This window comes from Arvicanthis niloticus, chromosome 6 (genome assembly GCF_011762505.2).
Source record: "Arvicanthis niloticus isolate mArvNil1 chromosome 6, mArvNil1.pat.X, whole genome shotgun sequence".
Classification (NCBI taxonomy): Eukaryota; Metazoa; Chordata; class Mammalia; order Rodentia; family Muridae; genus Arvicanthis; species Arvicanthis niloticus.
In genome coordinates, this window is record NC_047663.1 from 33,752,464 (window position 1) to 33,768,674 (window position 16,211).

A 16,211-nucleotide genomic window follows, 5' to 3' on the forward strand; every position below is an offset into this window, starting at 1 on the left:
CAGAAGTGTCTTCCCATGAGCTTGCAGGCTGGAAGGCAGCTTTCTGGGCAAAGGATGCTTGCTTTGCGTGAGGACTTGGATTTGAATCCAGGTACACCTACAAGTACCCGTAACCTCAGCACTGGATGATGATGGGAATCCTGAGAGCCTAATGTCCCTCCAGCCAGCCTAGCCAACCTGTGAGCTCCCAGATCAGAGAGAAAACATGTCCCAAAGCAAAGATCAGTGATCACTGGAGGGGAAAGACACTTGGCTCTGGCTTCCCATGTGTGTGCACAGACTCATGGCCCACACGCTTATATACATACAACACACACAAAATGAGCTTACGGAGATGACTCTCAATAAAGTCTCTGTGTAAAAGCATAAGGAATAGATCAGATCCCTCAAAATTCCCATAAAATACCAGGCATAATGATGCATGCTCATAACCCCTGCAGGGGGCAGGGGCAGGGGAGTCAGGGATGACTGAGATCCCAGACATACATTGGCCAGTCACATAGCCAAAGTGATAAGCTTCAGATTCGCTGAGAGAGCCTTCTCAGAAAATAAAGATCAAGGAAAAACAGTTAACATCACCCTCTGGCACACATATAACAAATACCCACATGCATGTACACACATACCTTTATTGCTTAGCATCTGGGCACTGGGAGGTAGAATCCTGAAATTTTCTCTTTCTATGGAAAGTTCCAGATTCTTTTAAATAAAATCTTGGCTTGGCTTAGCTTGAATTGGAAAGCATAAGGCAGAGTCAGGCATGTGTTGGCATCTGAATTTCAGAGACCTGGGTAAACATGCAGGTGCCCAAGCCACACTACAACAACCCAATTAGGAGGCAGGGGGAACTTTTTAGGAGCTACAGGAGACTCAGGCAGGTCCACCAGAACATGGGTTTAGGGACAGGGTGTGTCACTATCCCCTACTCAGTTTTTGGTCTAGGAGTGTCTGTACACACTCGGGTTACAGTTACAGTGGCTATAATGAAAAAACTAACTTGCAACTAAATCCTCCCAATGTACTTGCAAGCTCACAGTTACCACCTGACTTATGAAAGTCTCTCTTCGCATTTCAAGGTCAGATGTTGACCTGAGCATCTTCCAGCCTAAGAGGAAAGAAAAGCACCTTTCTAGCTGAGAAACTGGCTCCCTTCTGGCAAACACCACCCATGTAACTTAATATCAGTTTGGGGAATTCGGTCTTATGCTTGTTCCCTGTTACTAGACTGGGACTCTGATGGTGTTGTTTCTGCTGTCTGCTTTCCCTTCCCAGCCTCAGCCCCCAGAGGTGGCTAGAGAGACGCAGGTGTGAGCTGGCTCACTAGGTCCCTCTCCCCTCCTGATTAAGTGGTGTGAGGGAATAAGGGAGTTGAGCCGACTCACACCGATGTGCACCTTGCCTATATGCCAGCCACTTGTAATTCCCTACAGCCCCAGCTGGCTCTGTAAAGCAGAAAGAAATATGACCAGGCAAGTTGAGAAAATAAATTAAACTAAGTGTCAACTTTTCTTGTTTCTCTCCTCATTATTAAGAGATGGAATGGGGCTCGTTTATCAAGCAGGGGGAGAAATTAATTGACACGGCTTTAATATCATGATGTCTGGCGTGTCTGGTCACATTCCTTCATTTTTGGGGGAAAGGCATATTTTATTTTAGTTTACAGCAACCAGCTGCCAACTACTGGTGTAAATGAGGAAGCAGGTGCATGAAGGATGCCACATTGGAGGGACCGTGACACTACCCTGAAGGGGATACACCAGGGAAAGGGAAGGACATAAAGAAGAGAGAGAAGCTGTCTGCAGGCCTTTCCAATCCGTCACTAGCCTCTTTGGAACCTTCAGGGATTTGGAGTGGGGGTGATGTCAGCCCCTGCCTCTGATGGACCCCCCTGGACCAGAAGTCTTTGTTCTGAGTCACTTTACCCAGAGGCTCAGTCCTGTGTACAGTGTGAGCCAGGGTGCCTGCTCTGTTCTTTGTTCTTAATAAGACCAGAGAACTGAGTGTATTCCTGTTTGTCTCCCAGAGCAACTGACTCATGGAGAACCAGGCATCCCACTTGGTAACCCAGCCTCACTTCAGGAAGGTCTGTGGTTGGGGTCTGGAAGAAGTCAACGCCCTTCACCCTGTACCCATTACAAGGCTGGCTGACTTAGAGACACTTGAGTTATTTTCCCATATAAAAGTCCTCTTGGTGGTGAATCGCTGAAGCTTTGCTGTCTCCCCAATGTGCCTTTCTGGCCAAGAAATCAGGATCAGAGAGCATAGGCGAGAAGCACGCACAGGGATGCTGTGCTGGATGTTTAGGATTGAGGGGCTCGTGCCCAGAATGGATTCAGAGTGGCCCACCAGGACGGAAGTACTATACTGGTCACAAGGTCCTGCATTGGCCCCTGTCCCCGTCTGTAGAGTGGGAATGATCCCTCCTTTTTCAGATGAACATGGTACAGACTGACAGGGGAAGGAAGGGCTGTCCATCAAGCATTGATAAGCTTCTAGCTGTTCTTGACTTTTGGTGTTCTTGGGGACCAAGCCTAAGAACACACTAAACATACTAAGAGGTACTCTGTCCACCTAATCATAGCCCCAACCCCAAGATTATTCTATAGAATGCAGACAGACCCTAAGTAGTCACTTCGATGTAATGCATGAGCTGTAACTGAGGAAGTCCTGTCCCTGGCTGGTGGGAAATGACTTTACTGTTCCAGTGAAGTACATGTTAGCAACTAAGGCTGAAAACGGACCCCGGACCAGTGTCAACTCAGCCATTGCTGAATCCTAATGTCCACAACTCCCTGATGGCTTCCATAGACTGAATTTCATTAAGGGAGTCTCACAGTGAGCAAGCACCCTGTGTGACAGTCAACCAGAAACATGTGGTTTCTCTTGGAACAGCAACTCAGTGTGTCTCTCCATCCCTCATCCCCCAGAAGCAGTCAGCGTTCTCCGGGCAAACCCAGGGCACACAGGGTACCTCCCAGCCCCACTGAACTGTTCTTCGTACTTTCCCTCTCAGACATTCTTCATATGGGTCCTCAAGACAGTTGCCGTACATGCTGTAGCCCATGTGGTGGGTGGGGGTAGAAGATGTCCCTAGGCCAACTTGGACTGACATATATGATACATATGTAAGGGTCCTCTCTGAGCTAGATGCCCACCCAAATCCATCTTTGAACACTGGTCCAGGGAAGGCATTGATCTCCAGAAGCATGGGGTAGGTTGAGAAAGCCAACCCAGAACTGACCAGAGCAGCTGAACCCGGTGACTGTGGAGACTTACCTGCCACCCACCAGGCTGTCTGAGGGAGCAGGTGTGAGAAGCTTTTTTTCAAGCCAGAAAGCCCTTACCACACCCATACCTAAGAGATTCATGTTTGTGTTTGTCCTAGGGGACAACCCTCCAAGTTGGCTCTTTTCTCGCCTCCATCTCTGGGGTGGGGGTGGGGTGTTGCATAAGTTCTGAATTCTTGCATGTGCATACCTTAAATTTTCCGAGACACATACAATAAATTAGACAATCTAAAGTTTTCTCCTTCAGTTTTTTTCTCCGTTAGCCACAGGCGTAGATCTACGCCTTTCACCAGTTTCCATGGGCAGCGTGTTAGTGGTTGCCAATTAGTGGTTGTTGGCCTATAGGATAAGAGAAGAAACTTATTTCTGAGGTTAGGTGGAGGCTGATCCTAGCTTCTCCTCCCTAATACCCCGCCCTCACATTCTCTAAGTGCTTTGGTGGCCATGTTTAAAATGGGTCATTTTAATTCTGAACCATCTTGTCTTCATATTTCCATTCTCTTCGCCTGTCTTTTATAGCCTTGTATTATTCTAATGAATATTCAGTTTTGCTTGTTTGAACAAAAGAGGGAGAAAAGGTTTGACTGTTAAATGCTTTCCTCTTAAGTGGGCCTTGACTTGTTAGTTTCCAATAATAGCTTCATTCAAGAGAATGCTCCAATTTCGGTAAATGCAACCTGCCCACTGCTACCCTACTTATGCCCATTCTGAAAGCCCTTTGTCTGGGGTGAACCATCTTGCCACTGTCTTTGTCCCGGTTCTGTGGGCTTCTGGAGCCCCCTCGGAAGTGTAGGGTGCACTTAAGGCTTTTGGAGACTGTGGGCAGGTGACATTCTACAGTTGCCATGCAAACTTCAGCCCTGACTTGTTCTCTGTTACTAGTGGTGTAAATTTCACTTTAAAAAAATTACTGGAGTAAAGTTAAACAACTAGGGAGGGATCATTCCTTCCCTCAGCACAGGGAACTGAGACACAGAACAAGGCTGCTCACAAGGGCTCCCTCACAGGGCCCTGACAGAGTGCAGGCTCATGTAGATTCACAATCAGTCAGAAGCCAGGCCCTGGTGGAGACCAGCTCAGAAACCCATTTTTCTCTTTTGAGAGAAAAGCAAAGGGGCTCTCAGGGGTCGGGGCAGAGGGGGCCAGAGTTCATTGTTTGGCCTTTTATTGTTACTGCTGCTGTTGTGTTATTAGGAGTGTGTAGCATGGGGGGAGGTCAGAGGTTGACATTCTGTTCGTCCTCTCTCCACCTTATCTAGGCAGACAGACAGCCGTAGGAAGTATCTCTCGGTAACTATGGTTGCTCCCCGACTAGCCACAGTGGCTGGCTGGCAACCCCCCAGGAATCCACCTGTCTCTGTCCTTTTACTTGGCACACAGGTAGATGTATACCGCCAAATCCCAGGCTTTATATGAATGCTGGAGATCCGAACTCACTTTACACCTCAAGCAACCCCCAGCCTTTTGGCCTTTGTTGCCAAGTGCACCAAGCAGAGGGAGGAGGACAAGTGCTATGTGGTTGTGCTTACAAAGATACCTAGGGTGTATTGTTGCATGGTTCTCTACCTGGGAGTTGCGATCCCTCTGAGGTCACATAGCAGATCTTTACATTATGGTTTATAACAGTAGTAAAATTACAGTTATAAAGTAGCAACGAAATAATTATGGTTGAGGGTCACCACCACATAAGGAACTATATTAAAAGGTCGCAGCATTAGGAAGGTTGAGAGCCACTGGCATAGACAGAAAGGAGCGGAAGTTTTCAGGACTGGAAAGGGCTGCTGTTTAGTGGGTATCAACTTAAGTTTGGGATGGCGAACAGGTTCCAGAGATAGGTGATGTGGCAGTGGCTTCTCAGCTGTGCCGCTGTCCCTCATGCCACTGGGCTATGCAAGTAAAAAATGGTCAAGATGAGAAGTTCTGTGTTGTGTATATTTTATAACCATATATGTGTGTGTGTATAATATATATATATATATATATATATATATATATATATATATATGTAATATATAATATATATTACATTACTTTGGAAGAAAGCTGTAATGCCCTAAGGGGGTTTCCCCACTTATTACCCATTCCTCTCAAATTCCAAATCCCATTATTTCTGCCTTTCACCCAACGGCTTAATCCACTTGGGGAAGAGGACGCCGTTCACCAGTGGGTTACTAATTCATTGGGAATGATAATGCACCTGTGAGATAAAAATGATTATATGTTGAGAAATAACACTTATTGATAATTAAGTGTTTCGTTGCTTCTTTGCTTCCCCAGATGGAATAAATAAATATTTTAGACATAATCAAGTTTGTTTTCTCTGTTCGGGCCAAACAGACAGGAATGTTGAGGAGATATAGACGCTTAGAAGACTGCAACCGAGTCTCGACACCACTGAATCGTGACACATCCAGGGTGCAGAGGCTTCGAACCCACACTGTCTTCCTTTTCTCAGGAAAACCATTTTGTTTTTAAGGACTTCGTTTTTTGTTTCATGTATTATGAGTAAGCAGCGCCCACAGAGTCCAGAAAAGAGCATCTGATCCCCTGGAACTGGAGTTACAAATGGCTGCGAGCCATCATGTGGGTTCTGGGAATCGAACCCATGTCCTCTGGGAGAGCAGCAATACTCTTAACCACTGGGCCAATCTCTTCAGGCCCAGGAAAATAATTTTTGTGATACACACATTTTGAGTCCTGTGGGGTTAAAGAGGAGGGACCATGAAGGGAAGTTCAGAGTCAGAATCCAAAATTATGCCAAGAGCCCTCTGGTTCCTTTATGGCCATCTGTGTTTTAATGTACGCTTCTTAGCCGACTGCCTCCTTCCAGTCTCTGCCTGGTGGCTCAGCACAGGTCTCAGAAATAGCTACCCGGAGTAGAAGCAGTGACTCCCACAGTGGACCAGTAGTTAAGTGGCTATAGATGCGACTCCAGTGGCAAGCAAGACTCCACCCTTGCCTCTGTCTTCTGTCAAGTGTGAATACGGTGAAGCACTAGGGCCCTCCAAACCTTTGCCTGTCCTCTGCCTCCTGAACTGTCACTTGCTTTCTCCCTTCCTCCCTAATCGCTTGCTTGGGTTTTGTTCACCACTCATCCACACTCAAGCCTTCTGTCCAGAGCACTGTGGTTGGTGAGTCAGCAACCTGGCTGGGGGAGGGGTACGGTCCCATTCTGCTGAGACAGCAGAGACCTTTGTGTGACTGCCATGACAAAATAACCACACACTTGGGGCTGAAAGCTTCTGCAGTCAGTTTTCTGCTGTGCTGGAGGTGGTGGCTGCTGTCCCTCCACAGCTGTAGGTGAGCATTTGTTGGCATGTGGTGGTTGGTTGTGGCCGTATCACTTGTACCATGCCTGCATTTGCCCTCCCTTGGCTTTTTCTCTGTTATCTCTCCCCATCTGCTACTTTTGAGGACACAAGATGCTCAGCTGGGAACGCTTGCAAATCACATTTGCAAAAAACACTTTCTCCAGGGCTTCTGGTGTCGGTAATTCTTCAGCCTACACAGCCACTCTAAGTAGCAATGAGGTAAGACAGAGCAGCTGCAGGAAACCCTAGCTCCTTCGGGCTTGCTTGACTTGCAAGATGCTTAGGTGGGCCCAGGCCAGAGGGGTTGCCTTCACAGGCAAATGTGAGCCAGAGGCTGGAAGCAAGGGGCAAGATGGGGGCTGGGTCTGCCCAGGCAAGAGGCTGTCTCTGAGGGATCCTTCAATTCTAGAGAGATATCTTTTTTAAAAGTCCTGTTGGTCTAAGTCACAATGCAGGATGTAAGATGGGGGACAGTTGGTATAGAAGGAAGGACCAAATCAGTCCAGAGGCAGAGTACTGACTTGGAGTGATGAAAATGCTCAGATCCTGAGACGTGGAGCAAGCCCGGCCCATCATTCTCTGAGCATATTGTGTTTTATAGGTGCTGTTTCATCCCAGGGACCCACTGAGAACAAGGTCCCAGCCCTGTACTAATCCAGAACATGCCTGGTTTAAAGTCAGTGTTGGCTCCTCCTTTCCATGACCTCTCTGCACTTACCCACCCTGGGGGCTTTTGAAGAGGTCTTTGGTCTTTATCCCTCCTCATAAAGCCCAGTAGGATCAGAGTTCTAGAATCACAGCAGGAAAAAGATCAACTATTGAGATGTAGGTCCCTGCTTGTGCTGCAGGGTGGGGCGCATAGGAGGCTTAACTTGATAGTTCCAAGGCTTCTCCCAACCTGAAAGAGGGTGGTGAGCTAGCATCCTTAGGAAAATGAAGGTGTTTAAAGAAAACAAGGATCAAACACCCAAGAGGCCAAAGAAAAATGCTTGGGGCTCTGCAACTGGGTATGGCTTTCCTCAACTTTTCGACAAATGGGGCTAAGGGCCAAGGAGAAGGGGACGCCCAAAGATGAGTCAGAAAACTCTGTAGGTTCTCTCCAGGGACACGGCTTGGGAAGTATGGGCCTGGTGAGAGGGGCTGTGGTCGAGCATCAGTTTAGCTCATGTGTGGCATCTGCTTCAGGCCTCAGCTTACTGAGGACCCAACTTTTACCAAGAGATGCTGTGAAAACTCACCATTTTGGGGCCCTGTGCAGACAGTTGTGTCCTCTTTGGAGCATGTCAGGCCTCATGCCTGTGTTGTACTAGGTTCTGTGTACCAAGAGAGACTGTCAGCTCAGAATTTGGTACCTGGTAACACAGGACACTGCCTGGAGATCGGGATTGCATTTGTGTAGCAGACCTGGTCCTCTGTTTTACTGGAGGTTGTTGGAGAGCAGGGAGCAACCTTCATTTTCCTAAGGAATCTTCTAGAACCCACTGTGGAAACTGATGTGTAAGCTCTGTGGAAACTGATGTGTAAACTCCGTGGCGCCCTTTCCCTGCTAGCCCTTGGAAAGTGAACTAGAAGGGACCTGAGAGATTCTCTTTTTACCATGGGTGGCTGAGCCCCAAAACAGATGCAGGAACTGAAACTCAAGGCTACATCTGTCTCCTATCTGTTTGATAGCAAGCACTAATAATCATATTGCAAAAACAGCTAGTCGGATATTATCTTACTATGCTTTGCATTTGGCCCATTCGTTTCTTTGGGGAAAAGAGTGTCTTATTTGGGGCTGCTGTCAGAAAATGCCATAGCTTGTAAACAATAAGTCTCTTACAGTTGTGGAAGCAAGATGTCAGAGTCAGAGGGCCAGAATCATTGGTCCTGGGAAGGGCCCCTTTACAGGCTTTCAGAAAGACACCTTATTGTGGCCTGATTGGGCAGGAGAGGGGAACAAAGCAAGGGTTTCATCTTCACCTTCCAAATTTCACTTTCTAAAACAACCCCCCCTACACACACACACACACACACACACACACACACACACACACCCCAGAGCTCTGGGAGTCTTGATCTGGGGGACCTGGCATCTGCTTATACCACCTTCACTTCCAAGTACAAAGAGTGAGGGCCAGAGAACAAAAGGAGGTCCCTAGGTTATGCCCAGGCAAGACTACAACCAGGCCCCTGCGTCATCAACATCACTCCATCTCTGCCCAGATCCCCTTGTACTTTAGTACCAACATGACAGCCACACTCAATGCAAGGTGGTAGAGCTGCCATGTGCGGGCCCACGTGGTACCCTGGTGCTTACTGAGTAGCGGTGCAGATGGGGACTCATGCTGGAGACGCTGCTGGGGGTGGAATGAGAAGAAAGGAAGGGGCAGGAGGGTGGAGAGAGGCACGCAGGATGCTGATCTGCAGTTGCCTGCCAAAATTCTTTAGTGAAGCTTGTCTAGTAAAGCCAGTCTCCAGCCGAGTAAATACAGTGGCTAGCTGACGGGCTGACAGCAGGCATCAGACAGTCTTAAACTGCCCCAGATCCACAGTGTGTTTGAAGAGGCAGTAGCAAAGAGATGCCCGCACAGAACAGAGGCCTGCAACTTTTAATAGTTCCTTCCAGGCCTCAGGATGTCCTGATGAGGTATTAGAGGAAGTCATTCAGGAAGAAAAGGACCAATAACCACCTCCGCATGGAGGCCGACCCGAGGGCTAGCCATCGAAGCTCGCAGAAAGGGCCAGTGCGGCCCCGCAGTGATCCAAGAGGCTCTCTGCAGCCCACAAGCCTGCCTCCACACAAAGCCAGCAGGCTCTGACCCTTGTAAATAACAGACAAGTAAATTTCTTGTTTGCTTCTGGGCAAATGTAAGCCCCAGGGGGCCTGCTGCATGTGGATGGACTCCTGACTGTTGCCTGCTGTCGGAAGGGTGTTAGGTATAAACTAGAATCATTGTCTAGACCACACCGCGTCCCCAGCCCCCCCCCCCAACCCCACCCTGGTGTGGTGCGTTTGGAAGCTGATCTGACTCCAGGCCCCCCTGCCTACCCTGCAGGAACCAAGCTCATTCCTCCTCTCTGTTTCTCCTTTAGGGTTTGGCTTTGTCACTTTTGAGAATGAAGATGTTGTGGAGAAAGTCTGTGAGATTCATTTCCATGAAATCAATAATAAAATGGTAAGTCTGGAGGGGTTGTCTGGTGGGGGACAGTGGGGATTGGGTCGCTACAGCATCCATGTCGTGCATGCAATGGATAAGGAGAGGTATGAAGACCAGGCTCTCAAAGTCCAGGACTGTCAATGGGAACAGTTTCAAGAAACAAGAGCCAGTGAACTCTTTTAATGAAGGTCCTGTTGGGAGTAATGCCGTTTATCTGTAATGCCAGCACTTGTGTTCAGAAGACTGAGGCAGGAGGATCACCACAAGTCTAAAGCCAGCCTGGTCTACAGAGTGAATTCTAGGTCAAGCAGGAATAGTGAAACCCTACCTCAATAAGCTAAAAAAATAGGCCAGGCATGATGATGCACACCTTTAATCCTAGCACTTGAAAGACTGAGGAAGGTGTATCTTTGTGAGTTGGAGGCCAACTTGATCTGCGTAGTGAGTTCCAGGACAGTCAAGGCTAGGTAGAGAGACCCTAGCTCAAGAAAAACCAACAAAGTCAGAAATGGGCTGTGGAGATAGCTCAGACTGAAGTGCTTGTTTGCAAGCCTGAGAACATGTTTGATTTTCAGAAGTCCTTTAAAAAACATGGGGTAAGGTAGTGTCTTCTTATAATCCCAGCACTGGAGGGATGGGTGGGCATAGGCCGATGCCTGGGGCTCTGGCCTGCCAGCCTACCCTAGTCACTGAGGTACAGGGCAGTGAGACTCTTGGGGGCAGGTGGTACATCTGAGGTAGTCTTCTGGCTTATACACATGTGTACCCTCCATACACACAGACTTACATATTACCATCTGTACACATATACACAAAGCTAAAATGAATTAATAAAAAGCCAAAAGCTAAATAAATAGTAAGTATTCAAGCTACCCTACATCATTGAGACACTATCTATCTCAAAAGTTGAAAAAAAAAAAAAAAAAGTACCCGTGTTTGAAGCTATTCATCTGGCCATTACAGCCACTCTGGGTTGTAAACGTGTCCACAGGACGTACTTGGGTGAATTTCATACAAGCAGATCATGGTCCCCTCTCTCCTTTCCTCCAACACAGAATCCAACTTGCAGGGCAAACACTCTATATTTTGCTATACACCTCACTCTCTTATATTTCAACCATTTAATAATATGAAAGAACATTTTCATATCTTATACCTTAGGAAAAAACAGATAAAAGGTTAGCATGCTGAATATGGTCCTCAGGGTAGATTTTGCAGCCCCCTAATTTTAGCCTCCTTCCTTCCTTCCTTCCTTGCTTCCTTCCTTCCTTCCTTCCTTCCTTCCTTTTTCCCCCCTGAGATAGGGTCTCACTGTGTAGTGTAGTTCTGCTCAGCCTCAGACTCACAGAGGTACTTCTGCCTCTGTCTCTGCCAGGATTGAAGATATGTGCCACCACACGTGTCCTCCAGCCATGCTTTTGATAGAAGGCCCTTGAGGAGCAGATCTTAGATAGGAGATTTGACAAACTGCCTTTCTTTCTGCCCTCATAATCTGCTCCCTCCTTCCCTTTTATAGCTGCTCTTCCTGGTGGAATAAGAAGGAAGAGGCGGAGGCTCTACTCCTGGAGTTCTGTAGAGCCAGGGAGACTGCCCACAGACGTGGCCACCAGAGGGTGCCATCTCCCATCCCACTGTCCTCTCAAGTTGACTAGGGGGTGACAAATCCTTTCTTTGTTGGTTCCAGGGAGAGAGGAAAGGGAGGGGGAGGGAGGGAGGGAGGGAGGGAGGGAGAGAGAGAGAGAGAGAGAGAGAGAGAGAGAGAGACAGAGACAGAGACAGAGAGACAGAGAGACAGAGAGAGAGAGCGCGCGCTCAGCAGGTGTTTCTGGATCCTCTGTAGGTCCCCAAGAGCACAAACATTTTGGTTGGCCAGGAAAGCCTCCAGCCCAGAGAAAAGAGGTTGGAAGGTCAAATTTGGGCTTCAATCGCAGCTGTGACTTTGATATTTTCTCCCTTTTGTCAAAACATTCCTTGCTTTGGAAACATGCATTCGGATATGCATTGTATATTGGTCTGATATGTGTTCACCAACTTTAGATTCAATAATAGAGCTTTTAGTGTGGATAAGATCAAAGCAATCTTCTTAGCATGTGGTGCTGCAGGCTTGATTCAATATTTGACTTGCTAATTTTTTCCCAGGGCACTAAAATAATATTGTTCATATTGTTCCTAGCCATCATATGCATCTGAAATGAAAATAGTCTTTCTTTGCATAGTGTATGTTGGAGGCGTCTGCATAGGCATTAAAGTGGTTTGAGGGAGATAGGTGAAGATCAATCAGCACAGGTTCCTCTGTGGACTTTGTCCTCCAGATGCTATTGCTTTCCAGTTGTACCCCCTTCCCCTTCTTAGGTCGCTCTTTGCTATTTTCTAAACTGAAGAGGTGGAGAACCTACACCTGTGTGCCGATGCTTTGTTTAGCCTCTCCAGAGCTTGCTGTTGACAGGCTCCGAGAAGACAGGTTGTTGGGCCTCAGGGAGTGGAAGAGGCAGCAAAGGATTGCAGGCAGGTACCATTTAAGCATTCCTTCAGTATATCCTGTTTCGGAAGGGAAAACAAAATCCCAGGATTGGCCCCAGGGCTACCCATTGTGAAAGAGCATAGGTTTTGAGCTTCCTGTCTGCTCGGTAAACTGTGTTTCAGGTCCTTGTCTGAGCTTGAGATGAAAGGGTGGGCCCCCAAGTGATCAGAGGAGTTGAAATAAGGCCGTGTTGGATGAAAGAGAGATGCTGTCTAGGAGCCAGAGATGCTGCTAGTCATTCCCTAGGTCTTTCCCATGTCTCAACGCCACTCTTTATGCAGGCAGTGCTGACTCAATGGCTTTGTGCTGTCTCTGGTCTAAAATTCCTATTTTTCTTTCATCTGGGACTATGCTTGTTCTGTAGGCAATAAGCAAGATAGGAAGCAGACAGAAATGGGGAAGGCAGAAGGACAGAAGAGTTCAGACCACAGACTTTGAGGTGTCCATGGAAGTTTTTAGCCCAGACCTACCCAGAGGAGAAATCAGAGGTTCTGGGGAGCAGGGGCAGAGTTAGGTCATTGAACTCCAGCAAACAGAGCCAAGACCGCCACTTCCCTGGGTTGTTGAAGGCTAGGTGTGTTGGCACGAGCAAAGGGCATCACATAGTGTTTGCCTCGTGGTGGAGGCGTCATGATCTTGAAAGCCCTTCCTTCAGCCTGCTCTGAAGAAAGAGAATTTAAAGGGAGTTGGCAGAGGAGGCTGTAGCCTGAGCCTCTTTTGGATTCACCAAGACAGGAAATGCATTTAAACTGTGCTATGGACAGAATTTGAATGAGCCACCCAGAAAGACAAAACCAGAAGACCTCTAAGCCCAGGCAGATGCTAAAAGGGAGGGTTTGCTCTTCTATGCTATGAGACTGGAGAGGACAACCCTCCAGTCCTTGCCATGGCCCCTTAGTGGGCCTGTGCATCCACTTTCTCACATTCGAAGATCTGATGGCTCTCCGCCTTGAATCACAGAGATGGGACTTGAATCCAGGACCTCTGGCTCAATGGCTTTCACTTGGCATTCATCAGACTTAATTAATAATTGTAGTGATTAAAGGAGTCAGTAAGGAACCAACCAACAGCCCGACTCAAAGGCATATATTTAGTTCCCAAAGTCGTTTCTTCTCTAATTTGGTTAGTCAATCTCATGAGCTTTTAAAGAAGCTCTTCAGTGCCTGGTGGTGGTGCACGCCTTTAATCCCAGCCTTTAATGCCCAGGAGGCAGAGGCAGGTGGATCTCTGAGTTAGAGACCAGCCTGAACTACAGAGTGAGTTCCAGAACATCAAGAGCTAGACAGAGAAATCCTGTCTTGAAAACTACACACACACACACACACACACACACACACACACACACACACACACATACATATATGCATGTATTTATACATTCAGCATCTTGGAGCTAGAACAGCCCAAAAGGCCCAAGAAAGACAGTCATGCAACAACTTCCTGTGTATCCATTCATTGAAAACTTGAGGAAATTGTCTCTAGGGTGAGGTGGGGTAGAAGTCTGCGCAGGAGGTCTCTACATGGCACTTCCTGTTACAGGTTGCAGCAGCTAACATGTAGACATTTTGGTTGCTAGATACTTGCTTGGTACATCTTGCCTGATGTGATTGTCACACACCTTCTAGTATTAAAAAAAATATTAAACCATTTCCCCCATTTTAGAGACAGGTAAGGCAAAGGTGAAGCAACTTGCACATGACCACACAGTCGGTTGCAAGTAGCAGTCCCAGAATTCAGCATCAGAAAGCTGGTACTACTGAGCTCATGGGTGAATCCATGAGGCTGGCCTTCCTCTGTAGACCAAAAAGGACTGTAATGGTGGTCTTGCTGGCATATAAGGCTGGTCACTGAACATTTCTTCTTCCTCCTCAGCCCATGTAGTTTCTTGATCTCCTAAATGAAGGCCAGATTCCCAACAAGGGAAGAGGACTGAGTTTAGGCTTAGAGATGCTGGTCAGCCATCTGTCCAGCCCTCTCTTCCCTTGGGGCATGGTAGAGAGCTGGCTGCCACTCAAGCTAAACTTTCAACCCACAAGATCTGAGACTTAGCCCCAACCAGAACAAATGCAGATGTGTCTGTCAGTAAACACACAAATGCAGGCACGGAGCAGCCACGTGATCCTTCTTTCTGGCCACTCTGCAAACTCCAGCACTGGTGCAGCTAATAACCGCCTCCCATGGCGGCTTGCCCCTGATTGAAGCAGCCCCATAGCAGCAGGGACACTTGCTTGATTAGTCAGTCACCAGAGCCCAGCCTGCCAGCAGCCTCCTGATGTGCCAAGCAGCCACAGGGAAGGAGGTGAGGATTGACACATAGCCAGTCAGCTTCTGGGTTCATCAGAGGCCTGGCGCAAGCCCCCATCTCAAAATTATGTCAGGAGATGTTGGTACCTCGATTGGGTAGGCACGGAGGGTGTATTGTGGAAGGTACCAGGGTACAGAGCCTTCTCCTACACCTCATTCACAGGGAATTGGTGTCTCTAGGTATCATGCTGGCACTATCTAGGCAGACACACCACTGCCCACTCACCTTTTGTGCCGCATGCTAGCCAAGCACTGCCAATCCTCCAAGGGGACCACCAGAGCTCAGTGGGAAGGAAGGACTCGTATAACGGACAGTCACATGTGGTAGAATTGAATTTTGTTTTTACCTTTTTGGGTTCTGAAAGCAAAAAACAAAACATGTCTATTTGTGTGTTTGTAGGTGTGAGGGCACCGTGATACATGTGTGGAAGTCAGGACAACTTGAAGGAGTCCATCCTACCTTTCTCAAGTGGGCTCCAGGAATCAAACTTAGATTGTTAGGTTTGGTGGCAGACACTTTTACTCACTGAACCAGTACCACCATAAGGAAGGAGGAGGGGGTTAGGAACGACAGACAGGCCTAAGTTTCTGTCTAGTGGTTAGAGTTTGGAGTCCATTTTTCTTATTCCTTTAAGACGTTTGCACTTACAGAAATCTACTAAGCATAGAAATAGCACTTACAGAAATCTACAAAGACATAGGTATAGCCCAGACTTGAAGTAAGTAGAATCCTAGCAATATACCCCGCGTGCTGGTGAGCAGGTGGTCCCAGAGTGGGAGCCAGTGGGAGGAAATGATGAATGCAGAGTCTCTGGCCCTCCTAGCCTAGCACCCAAGAGCCAGGTAGTGATTTGTGTGCACAGTAAAGACTTGAGGGAAGCACCAGTGGATGCCCACTAATGATGGATACCACTGATGCTGTGGTACCACCCAGTGATGGTATGTCAGGCACTTGGCTAGCCTTGGTACTCACCTCCCCTGCCAGGCTAGTGCCCTCAGCATCACCTGCCAGTCTCTTTCTCAGCAGAATAATATCAGTGAGCCCCGGAACCTCCCAGAAACCCAGTCTCCTCTCTGCAGAAGCATGCCTTTCTGCTCAGTCCTTACTATGAGACATACCTATTAGGGGAAAGGGTTAGTTCCCTTTGTCACTATGTGAGGACCTGCTGGGTCATTTAGAGACACTGAGAGCTTTGGAATCCGAGACAGAAGCCCAGACTCACTACTGGTTATTATGTGATCCTCCGCCTTACACCTGTACCTGGTTCTGTTCCTGGTCCCAAAGGCATTGCCTACTCTGTGGTCACATCTATAATCTGAAAGGTTGGCCGGAATTCAGCTCTCCTGAAAACGCTCTTAGTGACAGCAGGTGACAGCAAGTGACCTCTGTTTGGCCTAAACCAGGGTCCAAGCTTTCTATAAAGGGCCAGATAGTAAATATTTGAGGCTTGAAGGACCATATGGTCTCTGTCACAGCTATTCAACACCCGCCATTGTGGCCAAACACAGCCCCAGACAGTATGGAAATGAGCGGGTGTGGCTGTGTTCAAATAAAACCTAATTTACAAAACCAGGATGCAGCCAGCTGGATTTGGCCTACTGACCATCATCTGCAACTAAGGCCTAAACTAGCTCAGAGCAAGTCGAG

The 16,211-nt window shown here is 47.8% G+C and overlaps 1 protein-coding gene across 9 annotated transcripts in view; it reads left to right on the forward strand.

The window, feature by feature from the left end:
• Positions 1–16,211, forward strand: part of Msi2 (musashi RNA binding protein 2) — a 371,373-nt gene that overhangs the window by 288,750 nt on the left and 66,412 nt on the right. For all 9 annotated transcript variants that reach the window (XM_034504709.2, XM_034504707.2, XM_034504708.2 and 6 more), the window contains one exon: positions 9,674–9,756. In XM_034504709.2, the coding sequence (XP_034360600.1) occupies positions 9,674–9,756 (83 nt within the window). The remainder of the gene's footprint in view (positions 1–9,673; positions 9,757–16,211) is intronic.